General features: G+C 46.8%; 1 protein-coding gene across 7 annotated transcripts in view; it reads left to right on the top strand.

Moving 5' to 3' along the window:
• ILDR2 (immunoglobulin like domain containing receptor 2) overlaps positions 1 to 15,800 on the top strand; it is a 360,441-nt gene that overhangs the window by 303,452 nt on the left and 41,189 nt on the right. For 4 of the 7 annotated variants that reach the window (XM_063956726.1, XM_063956728.1, XM_063956730.1 and 1 more), the window contains exon 4: positions 8,855 to 8,911. The exons of the other annotated variants lie outside the window; for them this stretch is intronic. In XM_063956726.1, the coding sequence (XP_063812796.1) occupies positions 8,855 to 8,911 (57 nt within the window). The remainder of the gene's footprint in view (positions 1 to 8,854; positions 8,912 to 15,800) is intronic. 7 annotated transcript variants of the gene reach the window in all.

The raw sequence follows: 15,800 nt of genomic DNA, 5'->3' as shown, positions 1-15,800 counted from the left end.
GGTCTCGTTGGTGGGGCCACCTGAAACCCTCTTGAGTGGGTGGTAGAAGTCCTCTCTAAATCTAGCTTTAGGTTCTTTTCTTCATTTCACATCCCATAGATTTTGAGTACTTTCATGTTTTATGGAATAGGTTTGCATACATTTAACTAGCTTTGCTCAGTTTTTCTTAAACATAAGTGTGTAGATTTGGGTGGAGTGTTGGTGAGGGTGGTGGTTGGTTTGGAGTATTATTTCTGAATAATTATATATACAGTGTATATTATTTATTCAAGGAATGTGAATTTGAGTTCTGTTAATCATTATTTATTTTGTTCTTTTGTATAATGTATTATTTATTTATTGGTTTTATTCTGTATATAGTGTAAATTTTGATGGAAGTTTTAAATAAATGAAACATTTCCTGATATACTCTGTGCTGCTGGGGACCCTGCTCCTCCCACTACATAACTCTCAGTCTGTGGCTTCCTGCTGCCTCCATTCTCCTCCTCACATCATGTCACTGCCTCTGTCACATATAGCCCTGTCCTCACTGGCACATCACTCATCTCCTGATATACTCTGTGCTGCTGGGGACCCTGCTCCTCCCACTATATAACTCTCAGGCCGTGGCTTCCTGCTGCCTCCATTCCCCTCCTCACATCATGTCACTGCCCCTCTCACATGCAGCCCTGACCTCACTGACACATCCCTCATCTCTTGATATACACTGTGCTGCTGGGGACCCTGCTCCTCCCACTATATAACTCTCAGGCCGTGGCTTCCTGCTGCCTCCATTCCCCTCCTCACATCATGTCACTGCCCCTTTCACATGCAGCCCTGACCTCACTGACACATCCCTCATCTCTTGATATACTCTGTGCTGCTGGGGACCCTGCTCCTCCCACTATATAACTCTCAGGCCGTGGCTTCCTGCTGCCTCCATTCCCCTCCTCACAGTAGTAGACTGTTATGACTTTTAACCTCCGTCATCTCATGTCTTCTGCGCGGTAGTAGTCTGTTATGACTTGTAACCTCCGTCATCTCATGTCTTCTGCGCGGTAGTAGTCTGTTATGACTTGTAACCTCCGTCATCTCATGTCTTCTGCGCGGTAGTAGACTGTTATGACTTGTAACCTCCGTCATCTCATGTCTTCTGCGCGGTAGTAGTTTGTTATGACTTGTAACCTCCGTCATCTCATGTCTTCTGCGCGGTAGCAGTCTGTTATGACTTGTAACCTCCGTCACCTCATGTCTTCTGCGCGGTAGTAGTCTGTTATGACTTGTAACCTCCGTCATCTCATGTGTCTTCTGCGCGGTAGTAGTCTGTTATGACTTGTGACCTCCGTCATCTTATGTCTTCTGCGCTGTAGTAGACTGTTATGACTTGTAACCTCCGTCATCTCATGTCTTCTGCGCGGTAGTAGTCTGTTATGACTTGTAACCTCCGTCACCTCATATCTTCTGCGCGGTAGTAGACTGTTATGACTTGTAATTCCGTCATCTCATGTCTTCTACGCGGTAGTAGTCTGTTATGACTTGTAACCTCCGTTATCTCATGTCTTCTGCGCGGTAGTAGTTTGTATGACTTGTAACCTCCGTCATTTCATGTCTTCTGCGCGGTAGTAGTTTGTATGACTTGTAACCTCCGTTATCTCATGTCTTCTGCGCGGTAGTAGTTTGTATGACTTGTAACCTCCGTCATCTCATGTCTTCTGCGCGGCAGTAGTCTGTTATGACTTGTAACCTCCGTCACCTCATGTCTTCTGCTCGGTAGTAGTTTGTATGACTTGTAACCTCCGTCACCTCATGTATTCTGCGCGGTAGTAGACTGTTATGACTTGTAACCTCCGTCATCTCATGTCTTCTGCGCGGTAGTAGACTGTTATGACTTGTAACTTCCATCACCTCATGTCTTCTGCGCGGTAGTAGTCTGTTATGACTTGTAACCTCCGTCACCTCATGTCTTCTGCGTGGTAGTAGACTGTTATGACTTGTAACCTCCGTCATCTCATGTCTTCTGCGCGGTAGTAGTCTGTTATGACTTGTAACCTCCGTCACCTCATGTCTTCTGCGTGGTAGTAGACTGTTATGACTTGTAACCTCCGTCATCTCATGTCTTCTGCGCGGTAGTAGTCTGTCATGACTTGTAACCTCCGTCACCTCATGTCTTCTGCGCGGTAGTAGTCTGTTATGACTTGTAACCTCCGTCATCTCATGTCTTCTGCGCGGTAGTAGTCTGTTATGACTTGTAACCGCCGTCATCTCATGTCTTCTGCGCGGTAGTAGTCTGTTATGACTTGTAACCTCCGTCATCTCATGTGTCTTCTGCGCGGTAGTAGACTGTTATGACTTGTAACCTCCGTCATCTCATGTCTTCTGCGCGGTAGTAGTTTGTATGACTTGTAACCTCCGTCATCTCATGTCTTCTGCGTGGTAGTAGTCTGTTATGACTTGTAACCTCCGTCATCTCATGTATTGTGTGCGGTAGTAGTTTGTTATGACTTGTAACCTCCGTCATCTCATGTCTTCTGCGCGGTAGTAGTTTGTATGACTTGTAACCTCCGTCATCTCATGTCTTCTGCGCGGTAGTAGTTTGTTATGACTTGTAACCTCCGTCACCTCATGTCTTCTGCATGGTAGTAGACTGTTATGACTTGTAACCTCCGTCATCTCATGTCTTCTGCGCGGTAGTAGTCTGTTATGACTTGTAACCTCCGTCACCTCATGTCTTCTGCGTGGTAGTAGACTGTTATGACTTGTAACCTCCGTCATCTCATGTCTTCTGTGCGGTAGTAGTCTGTTATGACTTGTAACCTCCGTCACCTCATGTCTTCTGCGCGGTAGTAGTCTGTTATGACTTGTAACCTCCGTCATCTCATGTCTTCTGTTCGGTAGTAGTCTGTTATGACTTGTAACCTCCGTCATCTCATGTCTTCTGTTCGGTAGTAGTTTGTTATGACTTGTATCCTCCGTTATCTCATGTCTTCTGCGCGGTAGTAGTTTGTTATGACTTGTAACCTCCGTCATCTCCTGTCTACTGCGTGGTTGTAGTCTGTTGAGTTTCCACACCTTGTTGTACTCTGACTCTAGAACTGTGCTTCTTTTATTTGTGTTGGTCTCCCATAGTCTATAGGCCTAGGCAACATTGTAAAGTCTTTATGCGAAACCTTGAATGCGGCCCCACCAGCTACGCATGTGTCGCAGGCTGCATGTGCATCTCTAAGATGGATACACACTACAGTATAAGAACATCTGTCCAATCCTTATAGTTGGAAAGAAAACCTGGTAATGTCTGGGAGCTAATGACAATTGGCCATTTGCTCCCAAACACTGGAATAAAGACAAAAATGGTCATTCAGACAAATTCCGCTGATAGTGATGACGGCTGCTCTCGTGGACAGGGGACCGGGACTGTGCGTCACGTGGAAGTGTACCGTTGTATAGTGGCATTAGCATTTTGTTCACATTCCGCTCGTAGTTGGCATACAGAATTGTGTACGTATTACGTGTGACTCGGAATGAGGCCCTATCAGAGATTGTGTAAATCATTACATAGATTAAATGTATTCACTATGCACTCACCCCTAGTGTCAGTGTGAAAGCTGACTTAATCGTATGACAATGTTCTAATAGATCTTAATGTAATCTTGTGTCCCATATTGTACATGCTGCAGGGTATGTATGAGATAGGAGTATATAGCTGAATACAGATGCTGCTCTCACAGTAGCTGCTCGTCATTGATATTCCCTTATTTGCATCTGTCTTTAATGTGTTTGGAAATTGCTGTCGGTTTAGAGACTGAAATTTACTTAATTTAGGAAATCATTCAGGCTGTACTTATCTCTGTGTTCTGCTCTGTAGATAATGCAGATTGCTCCTGTAAACATCAGCCACATATTGCAGTAACTCTGTCTCATAGACCGGCTTCACTGCACATGTATGGGTTATTTATTTATTAACAGTTTCTTATATAGCGCAGCAAATTCCGTTGCGCTTTACAATTTCAAACAACAATAACAAACTGGGTGATAACAAACAGTCATAGAGGTAGGAGGGCCCTGCTCGCAAGCTTACAATCTATAGGCATGTATACACAAGGAAAGGTGCTATCTATTGCATAGTTGTTCGCCAGATTGGAAAGGTTCTTGGAGGGCTGTATGATATGGTCATACAGCAATGATGAAACGGGTTCGAGGAAGGGAAAGTGAAGAATGAGAAGACACGTGAGGATATGTGTGGACTGTGCAGAGTGGATATAATTTGATAGGAAGGTTTATGAAAGTTATGTGGGCGGTTCTGGAATTTCATACGCTTGCCTAAAGAGGTGAGTTTTCAGGGAACGCTTGAAGGTTGGGTTAGTTGGCTTTGTGTTTTTTGGGGTGTTTTTTAGTTTGTGATTCTACAGTGTCTGTGTTTTCCAAAAGGATTAGCCATTTATGTTCATTTTTAAGAGACTAATATTTTCCTTTCCTCATGTAACATACCAGTGCCTCCATCCTCAGATTCAGCGTGTCCCTTATCCCTCCTTATATCCTGTCTCCATTCTCCCTCCTCAGATCCAGCGTGTCCCTTATCCCTCCTTATATCCTGTGTCTCCATTCTCCCTCCTCAGATCCAGCGGGTCCCTTATCCCTCCTTATATCCTGTGTCTCCATTCTCCCTCCTCAGATCCAGCGGGTCCCTTATCCCTCCTTATATCTTGTGTCTCCATTCTCCCTCCTCAGATCCAGCGGGTCCCTTATCCCTCCTTATATCCTGTGTCTCCATTCTCCCTTCTCAGATCTAGCTGGTCCCTCATCCCTTCCCTCATCCCTCCTTATATCCTGTGTCTCCATTCTCCCTTCTCAGATCTAGCTGGTCCCTCATCCCTCCCTATATCCTGTGTCTCCATTCTCCCTCCTCAGATCCAGCGGGTCCCTTATCCCTCGCTATATCCTGTGTCTCCATTCTCCCTTCTCAGATCTAGCTGGTCCCTCATCCCTCCTTATATCCTGTGTCTCCATTCTCCCTCCTCAGATCCAGCGGGTCCCTCATCCCTCCCTATATCCTGTGTCTCCATTCTCCCTCCTCAGATCCAGCGGGTCCCTCATCCCTCCCTTTATCCTGTGTCTCCATTCTCCCTTCTCAGATCCAGCGGGTCCCTCATCCCTCCCTATATCCTGTGTCTCCATTCTCCCTCCTCAGATCCAGCGGGTCCCTCATCCCTCCCTATATCCTGTGTCTCCATTCTCCCTTCTCAGATCTAGCTGGTCCCTCATCCCTACCCTCATCCCTCCTTATATCCTGGTGCTCCATTCTCCCTCCTCAGATCCAGCGGGTCCCTCATCCCTCCCTATATCCTGTGTCTCCATTCTCCCTTCTCAGATCTAGCTGGTCCCTCATCCCTCCCTATATCCTGTGTCTCCATTCTCCCTCCTCAGATCCAGCGGGTCCCTCATCCCTCCCTATATCCTGTGTCTCCATTCTCCCTTCTCAGATCCAGCGGGTCCCTCATCCCTCCCTATATCCTGTGTCTCCATTCTCCCTCCTCAGATCCAGCGGGTCCCTCATCCCTCCCTATATCCTGTGTCTCCATTCTCCCTTCTCAGATCTAGCTGGTCCCTCATCCCTACCCTCATCCCTCCTTATATCCTGTGTCTCCATTCTCCCTCCTCAGATCCAGCGGGTCCCTCATCCCTCCCTATATCCTGTGTCTCCATTCTCCCTTCTCAGATCTAGCTGGTCCCTCATCCCTACCCTCATCCCTCCTTATATCCTGTGTCTTCATTCTCCCTTCTCAGATCCAGCGGGTCCCTCATCCCTCCCTATATCCTGTGTCTCCATTCTCCCTTCTCAGATCTAGCTGGTCCCTCATCCCTCCTTATATCCTGTGTCTCCATTCTCCCTTCTCAGATCTAGCTGGTCCCTCATCCCTCCTTATATCCTGTGTCTCCATTCTCCCTTCTCGGATCTAGCTGGTCCCTCATCCCTTCCCTCATCCCTCCTTATATCCTGTGTCTCCATTCTCCCTTCTCAGATCCAGCGGGTCCCTCATCCCTACCCTCATCCCTCCTTATATCCTGTGTCTCCATTCTCCCTCCTCAGAAACAGCGGGTCCTTCATCCCTCCCTATATCCTGTGTCTCCATTCTCCCCCCTCTGATTCAGTGGCTCCCTTCTCCCTCCTCAGATCTAGTGGCTCCCGTCTCCCACCTCTGATTCAGTGGCCCCCTTCTTCCTCCACTGATCCGGTAGCTCCCTTCTCAGATCCAGTTGCTCCCTCCTCCCTTCTCAGATCCAGTGGCTCCCGTCTTCCTCCTCAGATCCAGTTGCACCCTTCTCCCTTCTCAGATCCAGTGGCTCCCGTCTTCCTCCTCAGATCCAGTTGCACCCTTCTCCCTTCTCAGATCCAGTGGCTCCCGTCTTCCTCCTCAGATCCAGTGTTAACTGTTCTCCTTCCCCAGTTCCAGTGGCTCCCTTCTCCCTCCTCAGATCCGATGGCTCCCTTCTCCCTCCTCAGATTCAGTGTCTCCCTTCTCCCTGTTCTAATCCAGTGGCTCCATTCTCCCTTCTCAGTACAAGTATGCCCCTTCTCAGATCCTGTGTCTTGTTTTTCTTATGCAGTGTCTCCCTTCTCAGATCAAGGAGCTGATTAAATTGAATCCTTTGATCCATTGGCTCCCATCTCCCTTCTCTGATCCTGTGTCTCCCTTTTCCCTCATCTCATCCTGTGTATCCCTTCTCCATCATCTGATTCTGTATCTCCCTTCTCTCTCCTCTGATCCTGTGTTTCCCTTCTCCCCTCCTCTGATCCAGTGGCCCGTTCTCCCTTCTTATCCTGTATCTTCCTTCTCCCTTCTTAGATCCAGCGGGTCCCTTCTCCCTCCTCTGATTCAACCCCGTGGCTCCCTTCTCTCTCATCTGGTCCTATGTCTCCCTTCTCTCCTCTGACCCTGTCTCCTTTCTCTCTCCTCAGTTCCAGTGACTCCCTTCTCCCTCATCTGATCCTGTGTCTGCCCTTCTCTCTTCTGATCCTGTGTCTCCCTTCTGTCTCTACAGATCCAGTGGGTCCCTTCTCCCTCCGTCTAATCCTGTGTCTCCCTTCTCTCTCCTCTGATCCAGTAGCTCCCTTCTCCCTCCTCTGATCCTGTGGCTCCCTTCTCCCTGCTCTGATCCTGTGTCTCCCTTCTCTCTTCCCTTTGATCCAGTGGGTCGCTTCTCTCTGCTCTGATCCAGTAGCTCCCTTTTGTCTCCTCTGATCTAGTGACTCATTTCTCCCTCCTCTGATCCAGTGGTTTCCCTTCTGCCTCCTCTGATCAAGTGGCTCCTTTCTCCCTTCTCTGATCCAGTGGCTCCCTTCTCTTTCCTCTGATCCAGTAGCTCCCTTCTTCCTCCTTTGATCCGGTGTCTCCCTTCTCCTTCCTCTGATACTGTGTCTCCCTTCTCTCTCCTCTAATCCAGTGGCTCCCTTCTCCCCCATCTGATGCGGTGTCTTCCTTCTCTCTCCTCTGATCTAGTGGTTCCTTTCTCTCTCCTCTGATCTAGTGGTTCCTTTCTCTCTCCTCTGATCCGGTGTCTCCTTTCTCTCTCCTCTGATCCGGTTTCTCCCTTCTCTCTCCTCTAATCCAGTGGCTCCCTTCTCCCCCATCTGATCCAGTGTCTTCCTTCTCTCTCCTCTGATCTAGTGGTTCCTTTCTCTCTCCTCTAATCAAAACAGGAAAACAGTGACTTACAGTTGATGACAATTTAGGACAAGTACAGGGTAACTAAGCATAACTACATCAGTAAATGACAGAGAAGTTCCAGGTGGCCAAAAAACTGCTTGATTTGGGCAGTTGAGGATTATTAAAGTAAGAAAAGGATAAGCACATGAGGGAAGAGGGCCCTGCTCGTGAGAGCTTACATTCTAAGGGGAGGGGTAGACAGACAGGGGTGACACAGATGGGGTACATAGAGAGCGTGGAACAGAGGGTTAGGATGAGATTTGGCTGGGTTTGGTAAAGAAATGGGTCTTAAGAGCCCGTTTGAAGTTTTGTAGAGAGGTGGAGAGTCTGAGGGGGAGAGGTAAAGAATTCCAGAGGAAGGGAGCAGCACGTGAAAAATCTTGGAGATTGGAGTGGGAGGAAGTAATCAGAAGACAGGAGAGCCGGCGTGCATTAGCAGAGCGAAGAGGACGGGTGGGAGAGTAAAGGGAGATAAGGTCAGAGATGTAAATGGGAGATGAGTGGGTGAGAGCTTTGTAAGTGAGTGTGAGAAGTTTGAATTGGATTCTGAAAGGGAAGGGAAGCCAGTGAAGGGCTTGTAGGAGAGGGGAGGTAGACGTAGTGCGTTTGGTGAGGAAGATAAGCCGGGCAGCAGCATTGAGGATAGATTGGAGTGGAGAGAGGTAATTGTCAGGGTACTGCTTTGGTACTGGTTCCAGAGAAATCACGTAGATGGGAAAATGTGATGATCACTGACAAGTGTCTATGTTTGCTATGTAGTCACTGTATTTTGTGCCACAAATGTTCATTGGTCAACAGGATTGAGGTGCTTGCAGATAATTTGCAGAGGATTACTCTAGAGATGTACTAGAAATTGTACCCAGTGGTATCAGCTGGTTTCTTGGCTTAAATAATATTCATGACAAGGCAGCCTGTCAATTCATTAGGACCTAGTGTCATCACTGAGGCACTCCGTGCCTCCTGCCTCAGTGATGTCACTAGTTCCTAATGAATTAATAAGCTGAATATAGGTTCATCCCAGACAACGGCTGCCTCCACTGTCTCCGTAGCCTCCAGCTTGCCTCTGTCCGGTCTCTCTTGATCATCAAACTGTATAATGTATCTATAGTCTCTTCCAGGTGTGATTTCTCAGTACTAACCTTTCCCTCTTTTCTTTCCTCTCTCTCTTCCAGGCAAGACAGGGGTACTTGCTGATCTCTTGCCCAGCTTTGAAGTGAAATTTATGCCAGGTACCCAGTGTCTCGTTCTCTGTGTTGCTACAGATCTGTTTTTCATCCATCTGTGTCTTCCATCTGTCCACACGCTCGGCCAGGTTAGGTGTTCCTCTGTGGGTGTGCGTGTGTATGTGTTACCCTGCACAGGTCTGATGTAGGGTGTGAATCGTTACTAGGCCGGATCATTGTCATTAGGGTGCAATCCGTTCCTTTCCCCCCGCAGTGATAATAATGAGTCCATAGTCAGGCCCAGGAAACATAGATACAGAAAGCAACAGCTGCCATCTGCTGGTTGCATTTCCAACTAAATACCTAGCCGCTAATCATGCAAAGCAATCGTGGCCGAGCGAGTTCGCGCTAATTTACTGTCAGTGAAAACTAATTTGTTTCCCAGGAAAACAAAAACTAGGTCACTATTTACAGGTGCAAGTTCCCAGACTTCTCATAGATGCGCCCTCCTGACATACCGCCAGCGCCGTGGCCTCAGTGATAATGTGTGAGTGCAGCGTTGTCGCTGGTTAGGGATAATCCTGAATGACTGTCCATGTCGTCCCTCCCGGCCACAGTACCACAGACAATCATTGCTGGTCTGCTGGATTTCCACTTTATTCAGTCATTGATCAGCCAGGGGCTGAATGGCGGTGGCAAAAGTGTGTGTGCAACATGTCAGGAGTGTGTGTTTGTGGGTTGCTGTTGCATTATCACCAATGTGCTGACTGTACACACTCCTCCCGTACCTGCCATGCACTAATCCATCCACGTGGAGCTTCTGCGATGCTACGTGGGGCCCGTGCTCTCAGCTGTCACTTGCAGGAACTATGCGGATGCAATAAGTACACACAGTATGGCGGCCCTGCTCAGTTAAGTGATTGAAGCATGATGTGGGTCACCAAATGATCACACACAGTAAATCAGAGCTCGGTAAGTTACCTGTGTAGGTGTTGGTAGATCTTTGCACAACCTCTGATTTATTGTCATCTTTCTAGATATACGGCTTTCAGAATTGGACAGGGTATTCTAGATGTAGTATAATCCTGCGTAGCGGCTCTTTCTGCCACTGCCTCTGATTGCCCTTTCCCCGTCTGCTTTATCACATTTTCTGACTACCTTTAAGTCTCCTGAAATAACAAATGAAAATGATAAATGCTTCCCCATTAAAAGACCATTCTGCTGGGTATAAATGACTCCTTCTGCCCTGGCTGACATTGGGTCGCGCAGAACTAAAGACGGTTATTACTCTTTCATCATTTTGTGAATTACTTCATTCTCAATAATGCATACTATGGATTCATATACATTTAATAATGTATAGTGTGGATTTTTCAATTTCATTATGGGATGCTCCATCATTCATGCTTTGACATAAAATATTCATTAAAAAGACTTGGTTGATAAAGGGACGGATGAGACTGCGGGATCTGCGAGGTGTGTTTCACTCTGTCTGCGCGCCGCCGGTCGCTCAACGCACGCTTTGTGACTTTTTACAGTTGGTGCCACGTTGCCTAATGCTCTGACCCCAACTGCTGTACGCAAGCTAAGAACAAATATTTAGGGGCAAAATCAATTATCTTCAGGGTTTACCAACCGCGAATTGCTCTGCTCTCAGGGTTTTATCAGAGGTCGCATCCACACATGAAAGTCAGGAGCTGAACACATGACAGCTGGGAGCTGATTGGTTGGAGCACATTTATCATATGCCTGAGTTTTATCATTCACAACCTTAGCGCCTTAGGCGGTACCGTGAGTTTACTTAGTAGGGAAAATGCAGAAAATGTAATCGCCATGGGCGTTATATCTGGAGGTAACCCACGATGTAATCACCGTGGTTAATTTTTGGGTAGGTTCCTAAGGTTGCAATAATCTAGTCATATTCAGTCTAAGTTGGAAGATTTTTTTTTGTACTACTATAAAGCACCATAGCAACTGGAATTTTTTGGGATTTAAAACTAATGGTAAAAACATACGTCAGAAACAAAAGCTTCATTATGCCGTATGCCATATGTATAGTTAATTGTAACCGTCCAGGTTTAATATCATGGTGAGGTTAAATAAAACTGGTGAGATCGGCGCGCCGATTGACAGGCCCCCCCATCGTGTGTCATGAAGAAGCACAATCCATATGCAGGAGCTTGCTATGCCACAAGGGTATAAATTACCTGCAGCATGTAAGGGGTTACAGCCACACGTACATTGTTGACAGAATCATTATGTAGTCTCAAGTCCCATTCAGCTTCCATTCAGTCTCAGGCATCTTCCAGATTGATTCTGCAGTGTTACATTTATTCTGTAAAATGTAGAGTTCTAAGAATTTGCTCCTAATTGTCGGCTGCAGATCTGTTGTTCCTCTGTAGCTCTCAGCAGTGAGGAGAGGAGCTGTTACCACCAAGCCCTGCTGACTGCAGCCCGTTCTCACAATAATGTCCGTTTTCCTTCCACAAAGCAGATGGCTGGGCCTAATTATATGAATTGTAAAGTAGGGCAGGGGAAATTTGTGTAACATGAATGAACCTGAATTTCAATCTGGTTGTTGAGGTAATAACAGCTTTCACAATTACACAGCACACCCCTGATTGTATAAATTAACTCAGCTGCTTGTAGAATGTTTAACCCCTGAGTATATTGAGTTGTACAACTGTAAATGTAGATGAGTCAGGCATTATTTCCTGACAACTGCTAAACACATTTAAAATAACCTCATTGCCTGGAGACAGTGAAAGGTCACGCTGTTAGTTCTCTGGGAACCAGTGACATCACTGAGAATGCAGCCTATCCATTCATGAAGAACCAGTGACATCACTGACAATGCAGCCTATCCATTCACGAGGAGCAAGTGACACCACTGAGAGTGCAACCTATTCAGTCACTAGGAAAGAGTGACATCACTAATAGTGTAGCCTATCCATTCACCAGGAACCAGTGACATCACTCAAATGAGGCCTACTTATTCACTAGTAGCCAGTGACATCACTGAGAGTGTAGCCTATCCATTCACTAGGAACCAGTGACATCACTGAGAGTGCAGCATATCCAGTAACTATGAACCAGTAATATCACTAAGAGTGCAGCCTGTCCAGTCACGAGGAACCAGTGACATCACTGAGAGTGTAGCCTATGCAGTCACTAGGATCCAGTGTCATCACTTATAGTGTAGCCTATCCATTCACTAGGAACTAGTGACATCACTCATAATGAGGCCTACTTATTCACTAGTAGCCAGTGACATCACTGAGAGTGCAGCCTATCCATTCACTAGGAACCAGTGACATCACTGAGGGTGCAGCCTATCCAGTCACTAGGAACCAGTAACATCAATGACAGTGCAGCCTACCTATTTGCTAGGAACCAGTGACATCACTGAGAGTGCAGCATATCCACTCACTAGAAACCAGTGACATCACTGAGAGTGCAGCCTATCCACTCACTAGGAACCAGTGACATCACTGAGAGTGTAGACTATCCACTCACTAGGAACCAATGACATCACTGAGAGTGCAGCCTATACAGTCACTAGGAACCAATGACACCACTGACTGTGCAGCCTATACAGTAACTAGGGATCAGTGACATTACTGAGAGTGCAGTCTATCCATTCACTAGGAGCCAATGACATCACTGAGAGTGCAGCCCATACATTCATTAGGAGCCAGTGACATCACTGAGAGGACAGCCTATCGACTCACTAGGAACCAGTGACATCACTGAGAGTGCAGACTATCCATTTACTAGAAATCAGTGACATCACTGAGAGCGCAGCCTATCAATTCACTAGTAACCAGTGACATCACTAAGAGTGCAGCCTATACATTCATTAGGAACCAGTGACATCACTGAGAGTGCAGCCTATCCAGTCACTAGGAACCAGTGACATCACTGGGAGTGCAGCCTGTCCATTCACTAGGAACCAGTGACATCACTGACAGTGCAGACTATCCATTCACAAGGAACCAGTGACATCACTGAGAGTGCAGCCTATACAGTTACTAGGAACCAGTGACATCACTGAGAATGCAGCCTTTCCCTTCACTAGGAACCAGTGACATAACTAAGAGTGCAGCCTACCTATTTGCTAGGAACCATTGACATCACTGAGAGTGCAGCCTATCTACTCACTAGAAACCAGTGACATCACTGAGAGTGCAGCCAATCCATTAATTAGGAACCAGTGACATCACTGAGTATGCAGCCTATCCAGTCACTAGGAAACAGTGATATCACTGAGAGTACAGCCTATCCATTCATTTGGAACCATTGACATCACTGAGAGTGCAGCCTACTCATTCTTTAGGAACCAGTGACATCACTGAGTGCAGCCTATCTATTCACTAGGAACCAGTGTGACGTCACTGAGAGTGCAACCTATCCAGTCACTAGGAACCAGTGACATCACTGAGAGTGCAGCCTACCCATTCACTAGGAATCAGTGGCATCACTGAGAGTGCAGCCTGTATAGTCACTAGGAACCTGCAACATAACTGAGAGTGCAGCAGATATATTCACTAGGATCCAGTGACATCACTGAGAGTGCAGCCTTTCCATTCACTATGAAACAGTGACATCACTGAGAGTACAGCCTATCCATTCACTAGGAGCCAGTGATATCACTGAGAGTGCAGCCTATCCATTCACTAGGAACCAGTGACATCACTGAGAGTGCAGCCTATCCATTCACTAGGAGCCAGTGACATAACTAAGAGTGCAGCCTACCTATTTGCTAGGAACCATTGACATCACTGAGAGTGCAGCCTATCTACTCACTAGAAACCAGTGACATCACTGAGAGTGCAGCCAATCCATTAATTAGGAACCAGTGACATCACTGAGTATGCAGCCTATCCAGTCACTAGGAAACAGTGATATCACTGAGAGTACAGCCTATCCATTCATTTGGAACCATTGACATCACTGAGAGTGCAGCCTACTCATTCTTTAGGAACCAGTGACATCACTGAGTGCAGCCTATCTATTCACTAGGAACCAGTGTGACGTCACTGAGAGTGCAACCTATCCAGTCACTAGGAACCAGTGACATCACTGAGAGTGCAGCCTACCCATTCACTAGGAATCAGTGGCATCACTGAGAGTGCAGCCTGTATAGTCACTAGGAACCTGCAACATAACTGAGAGTGCAGCAGATATATTCACTAGGATCCAGTGACATCACTGAGAGTGCAGCCTTTCCATTCACTATGAAACAGTGACATCACTGAGAGTACAGCCTATCCATTCACTAGGAGCCAGTGATATCACTGAGAGTGCAGCCTATCCATTCACTAGGAACCAGTGACATCACTGACAATGCAGCCTATCCATTCACGAGGAGCAAGTGACACCACTGAGAGTGCAACCTATTCAGTCACTAGGAAAGAGTGACATCACTAATAGTGTAGCCTATCCATTCACCAGGAACCAGTGACATCACTCAAATGAGGCCTACTTATTCACTAGTAGCCAGTGACATCACTGAGAGTGTAGCCTATCCATTCACTAGGAACCAGTGACATCACTGAGAGTGCAGCATATCCAGTAACTATGAACCAGTAATATCACTAAGAGTGCTGCCTGTCCAGTCACGAGGAACCAGTGACATCACTGAGAGTGTAGCCTATGCAGTCACTAGGATCCAGTGTCATCACTTATAGTGTAGCCTATCCATTCACTAGGAACTAGTGACATCACTCATAATGAGGCCTACTTATTCACTAGTAGCCAGTGACATCACTGAGAGTGCAGCCTATCCATTCACTAGGAACCAGTGACATCACTGAGGGTGCAGCCTATCCAGTCACTAGGAACCAGTAACATCAATGACAGTGCAGCCTACCTATTTGCTAGGAACCAGTGACATCACTGAGAGTGCAGCATATCCACTCACTAGAAACCAGTGACATCACTGAGAGTGCAGCCTATCCACTCACTAGGAACCAGTGACATCACTGAGAGTGTAGACTATCCACTCACTAGGAACCAATGACATCACTGAGAGTGCAGCCTATACAGTCACTAGGAACCAATGACACCACTGACTGTGCAGCCTATACAGTAACTAGGGATCAGTGACATTACTGAGAGTGCAGTCTATCCATTCACTAGGAGCCAATGACATCACTGAGAGTGCAGCCCATACATTCATTAGGAGCCAGTGACATCACTGAGAGGACAGCCTATCGACTCACTAGGAACCAGTGACATCACTGAGAGTGCAGACTATCCATTTACTAGAAATCAGTGACATCACTGAGAGCGCAGCCTATCAATTCACTAGTAACCAGTGACATCACTAAGAGTGCAGCCTATACATTCATTAGGAACCAGTGACATCACTGAGAGTGCAGCCTATCCAGTCACTAGGAACCAGTGACATCACTGGGAGTGCAGCCTGTCCATTCACTAGGAACCAGTGACATCACTGACAGTGCTGACTATCCATTCACAAGGAACCAGTGACATCACTGAGAGTGCAGCCTATACAGTTACTAGGAACCAGTGACATCACTGAGAATGCAGCCTTTCCCTTCACTAGGAACCAGTGACATAACTAAGAGTGCAGCCTACCTATTTGCTAGGAACCATTGACATCACTGAGAGTGCAGCCTATCTACTCACTAGAAACCAGTGACATCACTGAGAGTGCAGCCAATCCATTAATTAGGAACCAGTGACATCACTGAGTATGCAGCCTATCCAGTCACTAGGAAACAGTGATATCACTGAGAGTACAGCCTATCCATTCATTTGGAACCATTGACATCACTGAGAGTGCAGCCTACTCATTCTTTAGGAACCAGTGACATCACTGAGTGCAGCCTATCTATTCACTAGGAACCAGTGTGACGTCACTGAGAGTGCAACCTATCCAGTCACTAGGAACCAGTGACATCACTGAGAGTGCAGCCTACCCATTCAC

This window comes from Pseudophryne corroboree, chromosome 2 (genome assembly GCF_028390025.1).
Source record: "Pseudophryne corroboree isolate aPseCor3 chromosome 2, aPseCor3.hap2, whole genome shotgun sequence".
NCBI classification, from domain to species: Eukaryota; Metazoa; Chordata; class Amphibia; order Anura; family Myobatrachidae; genus Pseudophryne; species Pseudophryne corroboree.
Note: the sequence above shows the minus strand (reverse complement) of the source record. Positions and strands in the feature narration are given on the sequence as shown.